Source organism: Panthera onca, chromosome E3 (genome assembly GCF_046562875.1).
Source record: "Panthera onca isolate mPanOnc1 chromosome E3, mPanOnc1 haplotype 2, whole genome shotgun sequence".
Classification (NCBI taxonomy): domain Eukaryota; kingdom Metazoa; phylum Chordata; class Mammalia; order Carnivora; family Felidae; genus Panthera; species Panthera onca.
The window spans coordinates 25910706-25926282 of record NC_138354.1 but is presented as its reverse complement, the minus strand read 5'-3'; the positions used below and the strand labels follow the sequence as shown (position 1 = coordinate 25926282).

Here is a 15577-nt window from a genome sequence, read left to right as displayed (position 1 = left end):
GATTCTGAATGTAGTTTGAACATAGGCCTAATAAGACAGGTTTGATGTGAAGTGAGAGAGGCCTCGTTTTATGGCCTGAACAATTAGAAGCGTTAACTGGCAGTGGGAAGACTATGTTGAGCGGTTTGGTGGGAGGAACACGAGGAGTTCATTTTCAGCGTCCTAAGTTTGAGATGCTTAGTAGACATCTCCATACCCTGAGTTAAGAAAGGAGATATTGGGAGGTATTTGGAGATACATGTGTAGAGTTAGTGGGAAATATTCATGATGGGATTGTCAGCAAGGTGGTACTTAATGCCATGAAATTGGATGAGATCAGCAAAGAGTAAATGACACTGGGAAGAGAAGAGGCCTGGGCACTGAATGCCTGAGGCATTTCTGCAATGAAGTGGTAAGCAAGGAGAACTAGGAGGAGGAGACCAAGAAGGAGCAGCCAAGGTTGAGGACCAGGAAGACCGTGTGTCCTAGAATCCAAGTGCAGAATATGACCACTTGTGTATTTTCTATGCTCACAGGCACCGCCTCCCCTTCCTTGGATGTCCTTCCTTCTCTGCCTCCCCTGTGTAGTTCCTGCACATCATTTACATCTCACGCAGCCCTCACCTCCTCTGGGGAACCATTTCTCAGATCCGTCTCCATCCTTTCTCTGGGTTGGGTGCCCATTCTCCAGAATTGCGTAATTGCATAATTGTAAAATGGCTCTGTGTTTAACTCTTTGAAAGCTTGTTCTTCAGGGTCTTCCTAGATGTTTAAACTTACTAAACTGTAGGCTCCTCAAAGCAAGACTGATTATTCTTTGCTACACTCTAATGCCAAGTGTAGAATAAGTGCTGAATAAACTTTGACTGAATCAAGAAGTTTCCTCATCACATTGTACTGAGATTATGTGTTCCTTTACAGATCACTCCCACTAGATTGTGAACTCTTGAAAGCATGGGATCTGTCTGTTTAATTCTGTATCCTTCGCCTATGGCATAAATACACAGAATATGCTCCATAAATGCTTGTTGAGAGAAAGAGTGGCTTTAGGGTTCTTGTACCAATTTGATAACTACAAGTGAGTTATAAGTGAACCTTGGTCAAGGCTCCAAATAAGGTAACATTGATACTGTAATCCTTTTTAAAAGAAGAAGCACTGCTGGAGGTTCTGACTTTCTCTAATTTTTGGCAGGCAGTGGGTGGACTTGACCAAATCAGACATCTTCTGGAACACCTCAGACACGGGCTGGGTGAAGGCAGCCTGGACCCTCTTCTCTGCCTGGCCTAATGGATCTTGCATTTTTGTGCATGAACTGCCCCGAGTTGATGCCAAGGTTATTCTGAATGTAAGAAACAAAAATATGGCTTATGTGTTGGGTGTAAATGAAATGAGTGGAGTATAGGCATTGGGGATGACTGGCTGGCTGAGTCAGTAGAGCATGCAGCTCTTGATCTCAGGGTTGTGAGTTCAAGCACCACATTGGGGGTTGAGATTACTTAAAGAGATAAAGCTTTTTTAAAAAAGGAATACAGGTTTTGAATTTGCAGGAGAAAAGGCATAAGTGACCACAAGGCCTCTTTGGTGCTGATATTAACCAAAATGGCTCCCAGGACCATCTATATCTGACTCCTGCCCACCTGGCTACCTTCATTTATTGCCTGTCCTATAACTAGATTCCTGGACAAGACCATTTAATATCTCTGAACATTTTCATATTTTATGTTTTCTGCATTGGGTGCCTCTCCCTCCACCAATTTCTTCCTGTGCTCCTGTCAAAACCCTAGTTACTTTTCAAAACCTTGGGGAAAGCCATAGTCTACTCCTCAATTCCATGTGCTACTATCCATGGTGCTTAGTGTGAATATTTCACCTAGCCGGAGTATCCTGATGACTCCTGCCCATTTTCCCCGGGTTTTGTCATAATTATTGACCCCATAATTATTGACATAGGGCACCTTCCTTCTGCCCTCTACATCCTAACCACCATTCCTTAAAACATCTGAGGGGCCATCGGCGGGTGCGTGCTCTTTGCATTGAGGTAAGCTGTGTCACCTGGTGGCTAATAGCATACACCATGCCATCAGTCAGACCTGACCTCTGATCCTACATCTTCCATTTGCTAGCTGTGTGTCCTTGGGAAAGGTACCTAACTTCTTTCCTTGAGATGAGGAAATTGAACCTCAGTTTCTTCATCTGTAAGAAAGAAAGGGATAATACAGTCCTATGGAGGATGAAACAATCCTAGGCATGGGTCCTGGCACAGAGTGGGCTGCTAACACATATTGACTATTATTGCCATTACCAAGCTCACCATCATCATTTTTCACTTAGGGCTTGATCAGCCAGTGTGTACCTTGTCCCTCTACTGCCTCTAGCCCTTACCTAGTATATTAGTTATCTATTGTAGTAAGTTACCCCTAAACTTAGCAGCTTAAAACCAACATTTAGTATCTCACAGTTTCTGGTGGTCAGGAGTCTGGGAGCAGTCTAACAGGTGGTTCTGAATCAGGGCCTCTCATGAGGTCGCAGTCAAGCTGTCAGCTAGGTATATCCATGTTCATAGCAGCATTATTCCTAATAGCCCAAAGGTAGAAGCAACCAACTCCCATTGGCAGATAAATGAATAAACAAGATGTGATACATGCATACAGTGGAATATTATTCAGCCTTTACAAAGAAGGAATGACACTTAGGGCACCTGGGTAACTCCATCGGTTGAGCTTCCAACTTCGGCTCAGGTCATGATCTCATGGTTCCTGAGTTGGAGCCCTGCATTAGGCCCTGTGCTGTGTCTCCCTCTCTCTCTGCTCCTCCCCTGCTCATGCTGTCTCTCAAAAATAAATAAATGTTAAAAAAAAAAAGAAGGAATAACCCGTGCTATATCATGGATGAATCTTGAAGACATTATGTTAAGTGAAAAAATAAGCCAGCCACAAAAGGATAAATACTGTATGGTTCACTTATATGATGTATCTAGAGTAGTTAAAATCATGGAGACAGAAAGTGAAATGGTCAGGAGCTGGAGGAAAGGAGAAATGGGGCAATATTTTGTAATGGGTACAGAGTTTCAGTTTGGGAAGATTTTTAAAGTTCTGGAGATGGATGGTGGTGATGGTTGTACAACAATGTGAATGTATTTAATGGCATTAGACTGTACATTTAAAAATGGTTAAAATGATACATTTTATGTGATGTGTATTTTACCATAATAAAAGAAAGACGTCTGCCAGGACTGCAATTACCTTAAGGCTTGACTGGGACTAGAGAATCTCTTTAAAAACCCACTCGTGGTTTTTAGAGGACTTCAGTTTCTTACTGGCTATTGGCCAAAGGTTTCAGTTTCTGACTGTATACACTCGAGTATACTCATGACATGGTGGCCTGTTTTCCCCAGAGCAAGTGACTTAAGATAGGGGGAGAGAGGGATGGTACCCCCAGACAGAAGCTGTAGTGTTTGTACAATCTAATCTCGAAAGTGGCATCTGTCACCTGTGCCGAATGCTTTTGGACACACAGACCAAACTTGGTTCAGTGTGGGAAGGCACCCCACAAGAGTAAAATACCAGGAAGTGAAGTCATCTGGAGCCACCTTGGAGGCTGGATGCCATGTGTAGTTTTCAACTTCTCTGCTCTGGTAATGAGAGTATGAAGACCCAGTTCACCTGCTCCATCGGCATAAAGGCCCACCCCAATACCTCTAATTGTTTTTGTTTAGACTCTCTCCAGTTTCCCGATCACCACCCTCTGCTGTGTCCCCACCATCTTCCGGTTGCTTGTACAGGAGGATCTGACCAGGTACAGCCCAACTGTTAGGTGCTTTGGGGACCTAAGTATGCGAATGTACAGTACATATACATACAGTACATGTACACATGCACACCTATGCTGTCATACCACCTCTGTCTGTGTTTCTGTCTCTTTGTCTCTGTCTCATCTCTGTCCCTCTCCTATCTCTCTCCCCTCTCTCCCTCTCCTTCTCTCTCTCTCTCTCTGTGTATATGTATATATATATATATATATATATATGTGTGTGTGTATACATATGTATATATATGTGTATACATATATATGTATATATAATATACACACATACATCTGTGATTCTCTATATAGAGAATATATATCTAGAATATTATATATATCTGTGTTTCTCTCATGCACACATACTCAAGCACATAAGCATCTATATCCTTTGCAGATGCCCCACATAAATGAAATTCTTGCCCCTCCCCCCACCCAGGAATTTGCATCCAGATGGAATTGGATAGATTTAAGATAGTCTGGAATTTTAGCACTTGAGGTGGGCTGTCTCTCCATCGTATACCCATAGGCCATTCCCTCATCAATATGTCTGCTACTTCTGTGAGGTTGGAGGAATTATTGGATACCTGTTAGCCACCTGTGGAATGGGATTTGTGGCCAAGGCCAAGGACTAGCAAGCCCACCACAATCGATGTTCCATGCCTCAGCCCCAGATTAAGCCCATTCAGCCGCCCTCTGAGTGAATGCCTTAGGTATCCCACGGAAGGCAACAAGACACTGTGTGCCTATGGCTCCCATCCTGGGTGAATCCAAAGCGACATCTGCTAGCAGGACAAGTCTAGTTGCTGGGCTATGTGGAGACACATCTGTTGTCCTTACTGACTCTGATCTATGTCTGCCTCTTCTATTCTTTCCCAAGTCGTGGAGAGTTGTCCCCACCCTCCCCACATCTTCCCTCATCCCATGTATCTGTCCGTGAAGCACCAAGGGAGCTCTTGCATGTCTCTCCTGGGGAATTCTTTCCTAATGTAAGAATTCACCCCATTCACTGACCCGTTGTGTATACCTCTATATCATGGTTTTAACAGAAAGCAGACTCTGAATGATTTTTTTCAAGAGCAATTCGGTTGAAAGATACTAGGTAATACTAATTAATACGCAAACCGAGTTTATCCAAAGGGGGAAAAATGGTTGAAACTGTATTTGCAACCACCAATTGTTCACATGTTGCATAACTTGTTAAATGGAAGGGTAGATTTGCAATGTATTTAATATCTGTAGGAATTTTGGCCCATTCTTGACAATTTTCATATTCCTAGAGGGCTACTTTCTACTGTTTAAATTTGTAATCGATTTATAACCAGGTGGCTGTCCTAAGCAATTTACTGTCTGTTTGTTTTCAACGAAGTTATTTTGGCCAATTGACTATGTTATGCCAAAACCTACTATATGAGGTTCTGATTTTTCAGAATCAGACAGGATTGGTTTTTAAAAAATTACCTGCCCCTGAGGAACATGCCTGCAAAGCCAGAGGATAGGGTAGTTGGGACAGATTATAAAGCCTGCCTTTTACCCTCCAGTGCCTTTAGATGTCTAGACCTGAGCAGCAGTACTGGAGAGTGAGGTGGGGGATGGGGAACTCCTGACATAGGTGGCCTTATTTTCCAACTGAGAAAGGTACCAGTTTCAGAGCCTGAAGCACTGTCTGACCGGAGGAGAGGCCCTGAATCCTGACGTGAGAGAGAAATGGAAGAGCCAAGTGGGCCTGGAGCTGCATGAAGGCTATGGCCAGTCTGAAACAGTGAGTGCTGCTGGGGCCTGGGTCCCTGCCACAGGTCACCTCCACCTGGGCTCTTGGCCAGTAGGGGGAGATGGCCAACCCACCGAGCCTCCTGCCTTCCAGACACCTGTCAGGGACTGCCCTGCCCACTGGGAGAAGCTGATAACAAAATCCCATCAGCTTTTCTTCCCTTTTGGTTTAAAGATAATTTGAAGTGATTTCACAATGACACCACAGCCAGCAAACCAACTCTCATGGCCAAGGGTGCTGTTTGTGTCCACTAGGACAGCCTACCTCTGTCTCCGGTCAGCGCTCACTATCTTAGACACTATTCCCCACAGCCATCTGGGCAGCAGAGATTTGGTGGTCAACTGAGTCTTTCGGCTTAGCGACACATTTGGTTCTTTACGTGTGAGTGCCCAGTAGGCGTTCAGTAAATGTGTGGTGACTATGGAAAGAAGAGAAGGAAGGAAGGGATGAGGAAGAGACAGAAAGGAAGAGGGGGGAGGAGAGTTAGAAGGCAAAGTGGGAGAAAAGATGGGCACCAGAAAGGAAGCGAAGGGGATAAGCTTCCTCCTTATTGGTACTACTTTCTCTCCAGGTTGTAATCTGTGCCAATTCAAAAGGCATGAAAATAAAATCTGGATCCATGGGGAAAGCGTCCCCACCTTACGATGTGCAGGTAGGCAGCCTCCCCTAACTGCTGCTGAAGCTTGGTTCAAAGAGAACACAATGCATGTTCTGGGTTAGCGACAGCAGGCTTAGCTTGGGGGGGGGGGGGTGGCCTGGCTGTGCAGATATCCAGACACTGCCCTATGATCTCTCTGCCAGATTGTGGATGATGAGGGCAACATCCTGCCTCCGGGAGAAGAGGGAAATGTTGCTGTCCGAGTCAGGCCTGCCCGGCCCTTCTGTTTCTTCAGTTGCTATTTGGTAAGTGGCAGGGGATGGCCATTTTCACAATGATTTCTGTGTGCTGAGCATTGTGTTCCAAGATTTATAAACACCTGTTTGTTTAACCCTTGCGATAACTGCATGAGGTAAGTTGGTATTATTATTGATAAAGAATTTGGAAAGATAAAGTGACTTATCCAATGTCAAGCACCTAGTATGTACAGGACATGGATGTGAGCATGGGTATGTCTGAGAGTGTAAATTTAAAACACAGGGGAGACCCATCATTTCAGTGATGAAAAATTGCAGTTCAGAGAAAGGAAGGGACTTCACAAAAGTCAAACTGCAATTTGTGTCAGAGCCTAATTTTCAGAATTCTTTTTGTCTTGAGTCTTGTGTGCAAGAGGGGCTTACTGGCAGGGCTTGTGCCCAAAAATTCTAGTCTAAGTTTCTGTGATAACCCAGTAATTACCTCTCTCTTGTGCCCACTTTTGTTGGTGTTTATGATGGGCTTTCTTTTTGTGAGACTCCTCTATAAAGCTCTATTGACATGGTTCTCAACCCTGGTTGCACATTAGAAACACCTTGGAAGCTTCAAAACACTACGGATACTCAAGCCCCACTGAATGAGATCAACCTTTCTGAGGATGTGGATCAGCTCCCCTGGTGATTCAGATGTGCAACCAAGGTTAAGAACCACGGCTTTAGTAGAAACTCTATCTGGCTGTATGCGAAGCTGCCAGTCCGCTACACCGGGAGGAACACATAAAAATCAGTCCATTTGTTTTTAGAGTGGTGTATATGTGTTTTAGTGGCTTCTGTGACTACAAGAGAAATAGTCTTTCATGGCATGGTATTTCATTTAAAGTCACAGAAGCTTACCTACCAGAATAAACCAAAAAAAAAACCAAAACAAAACAAAAACAAAAACCCAAAAAAGCCTCCCAACAATAAAACAGTAATACACCAATCAGAGATAATTTAAAATTTTTAATGTATTTCCTTCTAATCATTTTTGTAAACAACAGCAAATCCTTGACTTTCCTGAATAATTTATACATTCATTATTTATTAAGTGGCTACTTCATGCCGCTAAGTATCCAGCAATGGCAGGGAAGACATGACCCTGGTCCTCACAGCACTCACATACAGGACCTTTCTGGGTCTGTGATCAGCCCATTGAGGGAGTCAAATAATTTGTAAAGTTACTTGCTGCACAAGAATCTTTACTTGTTTCAACTTTTTCTTTGCAGCACCAACTGTTAGTTTTCTTCTTGAGTCCTTTTCAACTAAGGACAAAAATTAAATCTCAAAGAAAAGTGATCTGTCATGTCAGCTTGGTCAGAAATAAAAGTTTGATATATCCATAGATAGCTAAGTTTTGGCAGATCCTTCTATTTAATTGGCCATGTGTTTTATTCTGGTGCTGATACCATAGAGCTTTATCCAGGAAAACATTCCCCCAAATTTTAATATTTAGTAGAGTAAAGCTCTTTCTTCCTCAGCTTCTTTACACATGTTTTACCTACTCTTAGCTCTCTACTCTCTCATATACATTGTAGAATCAACTTGTCAAATTCCATGGAAAATGTTTGTTAGTATTCTAATGAGTGTCACTACATCTCTAGATCAGTTTGGGAGAGAATTAACATATTTATGAAATTCAGTCTTTCTAGCTTTCCATTTAAATGTATCTTCTTAAATGTTCTAAAGAGTTTTTTCTCTGTATACTTCTTTCAGGTTTTGTATGAAATTTATTTTTAGGTATTGACAGCTTAGCTTTTTTCTTTTTTCTCAGAATGCAGTTTTTAAATTGAGGCATAATTTACATACAATAAAATGTATGTAACCTATGTTATGTGTACAGGTCAATGACTTTTGACAAATGTATGCACTTAGGTAACTACCACCAGAATCAAGATATAGAACATTTTTATCCCCCCAGAAAGTTCCCTTGTGCCCCTTTGCAGTCAATCCCCAAGCCATAGGCAATTGCTAAATTATTTGTTGTTGCTATAGAAAAATTTTGCCTATTTTTTTTTAAATTTTCTTTGTTAATGTTTATTTATTTTTGAGAGAGACAGAGTGAGACCAGGTAAGGGGCAGAGAGAAAGGGAGACACAGAATCAGAAGCAGGCTCCAGGCTCTGAGCTGTCAGCGCAGAGCCCAATGCGGGGCCAGAACCCACGAATCATGAGATCATGACCTGAGCAGAAGTCAGACACTTAACTGACTGAGCCACCCAGGTGCCTCGCCTTTTTTTTTTTTTTTTTTTTTTTTGTAAAGAACTTTATATAAATGGAATCACAGAGTACTCATTTTTGTGTGTCTGGTTTCTGTCACTCAGCATAATGTTTTTGACATGCATCCAGATAGTTGCATACAACAGTAATTAATTTGTTTATTTTTCTTGTTGGGTAGTAGCTTCTTTAAATCTTTAAGAATCAGAGTTTGATTTTTAGTTTTTCATCTTTCCTCTACCCCTGCTTTGTGGCCAAGCCCTCACTTTCTACCTTTAGTGATTTCTGAGCACAAAGAGTGTGTTCTTTTATGCAAAAAAAAACAAAAACAAAACAAAACCCAGAGCCAGTGGCCCTGTGGCCACCTTCCTGTGTTCCAACTATGTTTCCTTGGACCCTTCTAAAAATGGTAGCGAGGGGCTGTCCTTAATCATTTCCTGACACTTCCATCTAAAAGAGAGAAAATGCACACATTTCATAGCTCCTTGTCCAGTGTGAAATTCTGGCCAGCTTGGTCTTTGGGAACTTGTGGACTTCCTGTTAGGGGTCCCTGGTCTCCTGCATGGGGCTGCTAGGGCCATAGCTGGCTTTAGTGGCTGTGCTGAGATGGCCCTTCATGGACTTCTTTTGTCTTCCAGGACAATCCTGAGAAGACAGAGGCATCAGAACAAGGGGACTTTTACATCACAGGGGACCGAGCCCACAAGGACAAGGATGGCTACTTTTGGTTCATGGGACGAAATGACGATGTGATCAATTCCTCAAGGTCAAGCTGTCTGCTCTTTCCTTCTCTCTTTGAAGCTTGGTGGGGCGGGTAGGTTACTTAGAAGAATTTGCTTTTCTCTTCCAGCTACCGGATTGGGCCTGTTGAAGTGGAAAGTGCCCTTGCCGAGCACCCAGCTGTCCTGGAGGCTGCTGTGGTCAGCAGTCCAGACCCCATCAGAGGGGAGGTAACTAGTCCATCCAAGAATATTTCCTTCTGGTTGTGTACCTGTTAGCACCCAGCAGAGTAAGATGGAAACTCCCCCATATCTTCCCCTGACTCCAGATATTACAAAGTCTGAGTGTCACCATCAGGCACACATTCCTTTGGTTAAGCATTACCCTCATGTATTTAGAGACAGACTGTCTAGAGGGACATGATAAGAAGATACCAATGCTTTGCTGTCAAGTGAACATAGAACTGGGTCCAACAGAGGTGGACTATTGGGCAGGAAATCTTGGTGAATGCAGGCTCTGTCATCCATCCTGGCCAATAAAGAGTACTTTCCTGTTTTCAGGTGAGGATATAGCAAGCATGCCAGACATGACTGCTGAGGAATATCCAACTTGAGGGAAGACACAGAAAGTATCCAAAGTGACCTTGATATAGCGGAAGGATGGGCCAAGTTTAATAAGCTGACCTTTCTTAGGAGAAATGAAAATTTCTTCCCATGGGTTCCAGCAGAATAGAATGGGAGGATTAAGCCCATAGGCAGACCTATGTGTTTTTCACTGGCTGTAAATGCAACATAATCCTACTTATAGTGTAGTTACCTTATGAAAGTTAGTGCAAAATCGGGCTCTGTTCTCAGAAGCACCAGGGCCACAAGAGTGATTCTCATCTGGGCCCTGGACTACTCACAGCTGCATCATTTTGTTTAAAATACAAAATTTGTAGGGGTGTCTGTGTAGCTCAGTCAGTTAACTGTCCAGCTTTGGCTCAGGTCATGATCTCGCGGTAAGTTCAAGCCCCACGTCAGGCTCTGTACTGACAGCTCAGAGCCTGGAGCCTGCCTCAGATTCTGTGTCTCTCTCTCTCTCTCTCTGCCCCTCCCCCACTCATGGTCTGTCTTTCTGTCCCTCTCAAAAATAAATAAACGTTTAAAAAAATTTTTTTTTACTACAGATTTCTAGACCTGAAGTCAGTCTTGCTGAATCAGAGCGATTGGGGATGCAGCCCAAGGCATCTTCATTTTGACCAGAAGCCCCTATCCAAGTGATCCTGGTGCCCATTAAACTTTCAGGCCACGGGCACCTGGGTGGCTCATTTGGTTAAGCATCTGACTCTTGAATCAGCTCAGGTCACGATCTCACAGTTCATGACAGCGCAGTCTGTTTGGGATTCTCTCTCTCCATCACTCTCTGCCCCTCCCTGCCATCTTAAAATAAATCAGTGAACATGAAAAAAAAACTTTGAGGCCACTAATTTGGAAAAAGGGAGGTGGGAACCCCATGTCTGTGTTGGAGAAATCACAGCTGGAAAAGTACAGCTAGTTTTGTATGCCACAAATTAACTGGGGTTTGACAAATGGCTGTGTGCACAGTTAATCTGCTTATAGTACTCAGAACAGAGCCTGGCGTGTAGAAGGTACTCAATAAATGTTTGGTAGTTTTAACAGCCAGAGAAAGCCCTTCCTAATAACCAGATCTGTTTGAACTTGGAATGGTAGTGAGATGCCCGCCTTTGGGAAGTATGCAAGGATGGTGAACCACCACCTAACAGGATGTTGTTGACTGAGCTATATGCTGGGGTGGATAAGCAACCTACTGGCCTTTGAACTCTTCCATTCCTATCAGAAACCATGTTCTGTTGTGCCTGAATTCAGGACTCCTCCTCCATGGCAGGAGGCAGCCTGCAAAGAAAGACTCAGGCAGAAACTACCAAGGTGCAGAATGTCTCTCAGGATGCCTGGCATGGAAGCTGTGCAGCAAAACGTTTGCTGATTGTAAACACTCATATATGCAGGCTCAGAAAGACCCATCTCCCCTTGGGAGAGTGGTCTGCATTTTCCCGAATCCTGCCTATCTGGGGCATTGCCAGTTACCTTTCTAGTCAGGAAGACCTGGAAGGTATGGACCCTAAGGAGTTTGTGAAGCTCTTTACTCCAAAGTATTTCCATTGGAAGAGAAGCCCATTGACTGCTAATGGTGTCATTTCAGGAAAGGAGAGAAGTTTGGGAAACAGGTAGGATCCTGGAATCATTCCATAAAAGCCAGTGCTTCCAATAGTTGTTCCTGGAAAGGAGGCAACAGGGCAAAAAAAATGATGTCCATTTCGCTGGCTGAATCCTGCTGGCAGGATTTTCGTGCTGGGCTGGCAAGTGTAAACACTTATTTACAAGGCTAGGTTAAGGAGAAAAGAGTTGTTATACAGGGCCTGATTCTTTCTGGTTTAGGGGGGTTTGTTTTTGGATTTTTTTTTTCTGGCAGGTGGTGAAGGCTTTTATAGTCCTTTCTCCAACTTACTCCTCTCAAGATCCAGAGAAACTAACTCGGGAGCTCCAGGAGCATGTGAAGAGGGTGACTGCTCCATACAAGTACCCCAGGAAGGTAAACATGGGGGTTCTAGGACATGATGAGCTGGGAAATCACCTAAGCACACACTAGGTGCATTCTCTCTCAGGGTCAGGTGCTGGGGGGATGAAGATACAAATAACTCTACCTGCTGCTTCAGCCTTTTCTCCCTATTTCCCCATCGGGCCCACCCCAAACTACAGTTTGTTCTGACCCTAAAAAGTGGCATAAACCAGGTTTGGGGGGATGGTGCTGAATTGCTGCTGGCAAGGTCATATGCCCCAGGCCCTAGCCATTTTGGTCTTTGCCATTTGGAGCAATCTATGAATCACGGAGGTTTTCCAATGAAGCAGCAGAGGGTAATGACTCAAGACAGAAGTCTTTCTGGGAAATGATGATTTCAAAATGTTTTTGTTTATGGTCACTAGGTGACCTTTGTTTCAGAACTGCCCAAGACGGTTTCTGGAAAGATCCAAAGGAGTAAATTGAGAAGCCAAGAGTGGGGGGAGACGAGAGGCAGCCCACGAAAGGCCCCATAGGCCTCAGAAGCTTCTAAGAGGAGCTGGTGCGATCACTGGTTAGTCCTTGTTTGGAGCATCATCCCTTCTACCTTACAGTATCAGAGGCTTTCAGTTCCACATGGGCATCTCCAGAATCATTGGAGGAACCTGGAGGACCCTGGAGGAAGAGAGCAGAAGAACATCACTAACCCAGAGTGTACATCCACCACCAGTCTAGTGGTGGTGTTTGGTGGCTTGACTTCCCCCTCCTCTGTCTGGAGGCATCCTCAGCAGCCGCCCACTGGTCTTCCTTCCAGCCGGCTCTCTGAAGGACAGGTCATCACAGAGTCAGGGCACCTGTGATCTCATTCACTGCCCGTTGGAGTATAACCACTCAACCCTTTTGATAAAGCCATTTGGTAATCACATCCAGGGTCATAAAAAATTGGTCATATCCTTTAGCTCAGAAATTCTGTTTAGCAGTCATTATAAAAGAAAGGAGTCAGGGGTGCCTGGGTGGCTCAGTTGGTGAAGTGTCCAAATCTTGGTTTCAGCTCAGGTCATGATTTCATGGTTCATGAGATAGACACCCACACTGGGCTCTGTGCTGACAGCTCGGAGCCTGCTTGGGATTCTCTCTGTCTCTCTATCTCTCTCTCTCTGTGCCCCTCCCCTGCTCATATTCTGTCTCAAAATAAATAAATAAACTTAGGGAGAAAAAAAAGGAAGGAATTCAAAGGACATTTCTGGAGCATTGTGTTAAAACTGAAAAAAATTGAAAAATTCAGTGTCCAACCAACAAGGCAATGATTAACTCAAGTGTAATAGATTAACTCAATAAATATTGAGGCTTTAAAAAATATGCCTTGGGGAAAACTTGAGCTAAATTAATTTTAAATCAGAATAAAAACAGTATATGTATAGTGGAGAACCAAAACTTTGAAAGGGAAAGGGAAAACTATGGAAAAATGCCTGAAAGGAAATACTTGTGCTAAGAGCAATATTCCTGGGGATTGAAAATAGTGGACAATAGTTCTTTCCTTTCTGTGTGTTTCTTTATTTTCCTGGCTTTCTCAGTGAGTCTGTGTTAACTATTTTGTGCCTAACTATTTTGTTAACTATTATGTGCCTTATTCTTTTGATGAATAACATCAATGTCCCCACTGGACTGTAAGGCTAGAGTCATGGGCTGAATTGTGTCCCCCAAATTCATATGCTAAAGTACTAATCCCCAATACCTCAAGTTGTATTTGGAGATGGGGCCTTTAACGTGGTGAAATAATGAAAAAATTATTTTAAAGAAACAACTCCCCCAAGCCACAATCTGCCTCCACAGACCAACACATCATCCCCCAAGTGCTAGTGTATTACATTGTGCCCAGGAAAGACATAAAGACCCAAAGCCGTGTCCCAGGCCCAGAAACAGAAAGAGGTGGTTCTGGGCAGCTGAGACCAGCCATGTGCAGCAAAGCAGATAAAAGCTCAAAGTGATCTTTAGTGCTGTTTGCCTGACCCCCAGCACCTCCATTCACCCACCAGTCAATATTTATGGAGCACCTGCTCAGTGCTGGGCTCTGGGAATACAATAAGAAGCAAAATCCAACTCAGTTGATACCTATGTGAGTCTGTTTGGGCTTTCATAACAAGTACCAAAGACTGTGTGGCTTTAACAACAGAAATTTATTTCCACAGTCCTGGAGGCTGGAAGTCCAAGTTCAAGGTGTCAGTGGGGTTAATTTAATTCTGAGACTTCTCTCCTTGGTTGTATGGCCATCCTCTCCTATGTCCTCACATGTTCCTCCCTCTTTTGTATGTGTCTATGTTCTAATATCCTCTTCTTATAAGAACACCAGTCAGATTAGATGAGGGCCTGGTGACCCCAGTTTAATCTAATCACCATGTTAAAGGCCCCATCTCCAAATACAACTTGAGGTATTGGGGATTAGTACTTTAGCATATGAATTTGGGGAACACAATTCAGCCCATGACTCTAGCCTTACAGTCCAGTGGGGACATTGATGTTATTCATCAAAAGAATAAGGCACATAATGCACAACTGTGATAAATGCCACGAGGGAAAGAGTTTAGATTAGAGTTTAGATCCCCATAGATTGAGGGGATTGATCAATCTATGGGAGGACTCAGGATATCAGGACAGCCTTCCATAAGGAAGTCCCTGGTGAACTGAGATTGAAAGGTGGAAGGAAACTAAGTAAAAAGATTGGGACCCAGTGTTCTGAATAAAGGATATAGCATGTGCAAAGGCCCTGAGGTGGGAGAGATAGGTTTGTGTTTCTAAGAACAGCTCACACTCAGCACCAGCTATGTCCAGACACAGTTCCAAATGTCTTAACTCTCAACCATCTTTTTGAATCGGTACTGATAACATACCTGCATTTTACAGGTAGAACAAAGAGGTTATGCAATTTGTAGTTCAGGATGGCTTGTTAGGAATTTTGTCTTCAACGAGTGCTAAGAAGCCCCTGAAGGTTTTTATGGCGTGAAATAATCCTCTTAAAGTTTCACTAGCTCTTAAAAAGAAAAAAAAAAAAAACCTTGTCAAAAGTGATTTGCTTGTTTTTAAGTCTTTTGCCTTTATGGCATGGACAAATTCTCTTAATTTAATTTAATTTAATTTAATTTAATTTTTTTTTTAATTCTCTTAATTTTAAAGGTGGAAATTCAGAGGGCTTTGGTGATTTACCCCAACCCAACAGGTCTGACTTTGCAACCCCATTAGTGCTCTTAGCAGGGGTTTGGAGTCATGTATAAGACACTGCTGGAATTCCTAATGAGCCCTGCAAATTGTCAGTTCCTTAAAAGCCAGGGACTTGGAACTGGAGTCTTCTCCTCTAAGCCCCTTGGCTGAGCCAGTCTGTTCTCTAGCGGTAATCAGAGCTCCCCACCCAGGGTCCTTTGTCCAGACTTCAGTCAGTATAAGCCAAGGATGATGAAGGGCAGGGGTGGAGGCATGGGGAGGCCCACTCACCCTCCCCCAAGAACCCTCCCAAACTGATACCCTTGACAGCCCCTCCCCCCTTCAGCCATTTCTCCCACAGTCGCCCCAGCCCAGCTTGTCTCCAAAACGAAAAAGGCAAAACTCAGCTGCAGCTGCACCCTTGGGAGCCAGGCACCAGCTCCCCAC

General features: G+C 43.6%; 1 protein-coding gene across 3 annotated transcripts in view; it reads left to right on the top strand.

Annotated features, from left to right (window-relative positions):
• ACSM5 (acyl-CoA synthetase medium chain family member 5) overlaps positions 1-14948 on the top strand; it is a 116848-nt gene extending 101900 nt beyond the window's left edge. For all 3 annotated transcript variants that reach the window (XM_078440479.1, XM_060648663.2, XM_060648665.2), the window contains 9 exons: positions 1172-1325; positions 3696-3775; positions 5420-5543; positions 6124-6204; positions 6354-6455; positions 9295-9422; positions 9507-9606; positions 11849-11968; positions 12361-14948. In XM_078440479.1, coding sequence (XP_078296605.1) covers positions 1172-1325; positions 3696-3775; positions 5420-5543; positions 6124-6204; positions 6354-6455; positions 9295-9422; positions 9507-9606; positions 11849-11968; positions 12361-12471 — 1000 coding nt within the window. In that variant the 3' untranslated portion in view covers positions 12472-14948. The remainder of the gene's footprint in view (positions 1-1171; positions 1326-3695; positions 3776-5419; positions 5544-6123; positions 6205-6353; positions 6456-9294; positions 9423-9506; positions 9607-11848; positions 11969-12360) is intronic.
• The last annotated feature ends 629 nt before the right edge of the window (positions 14949-15577 follow it).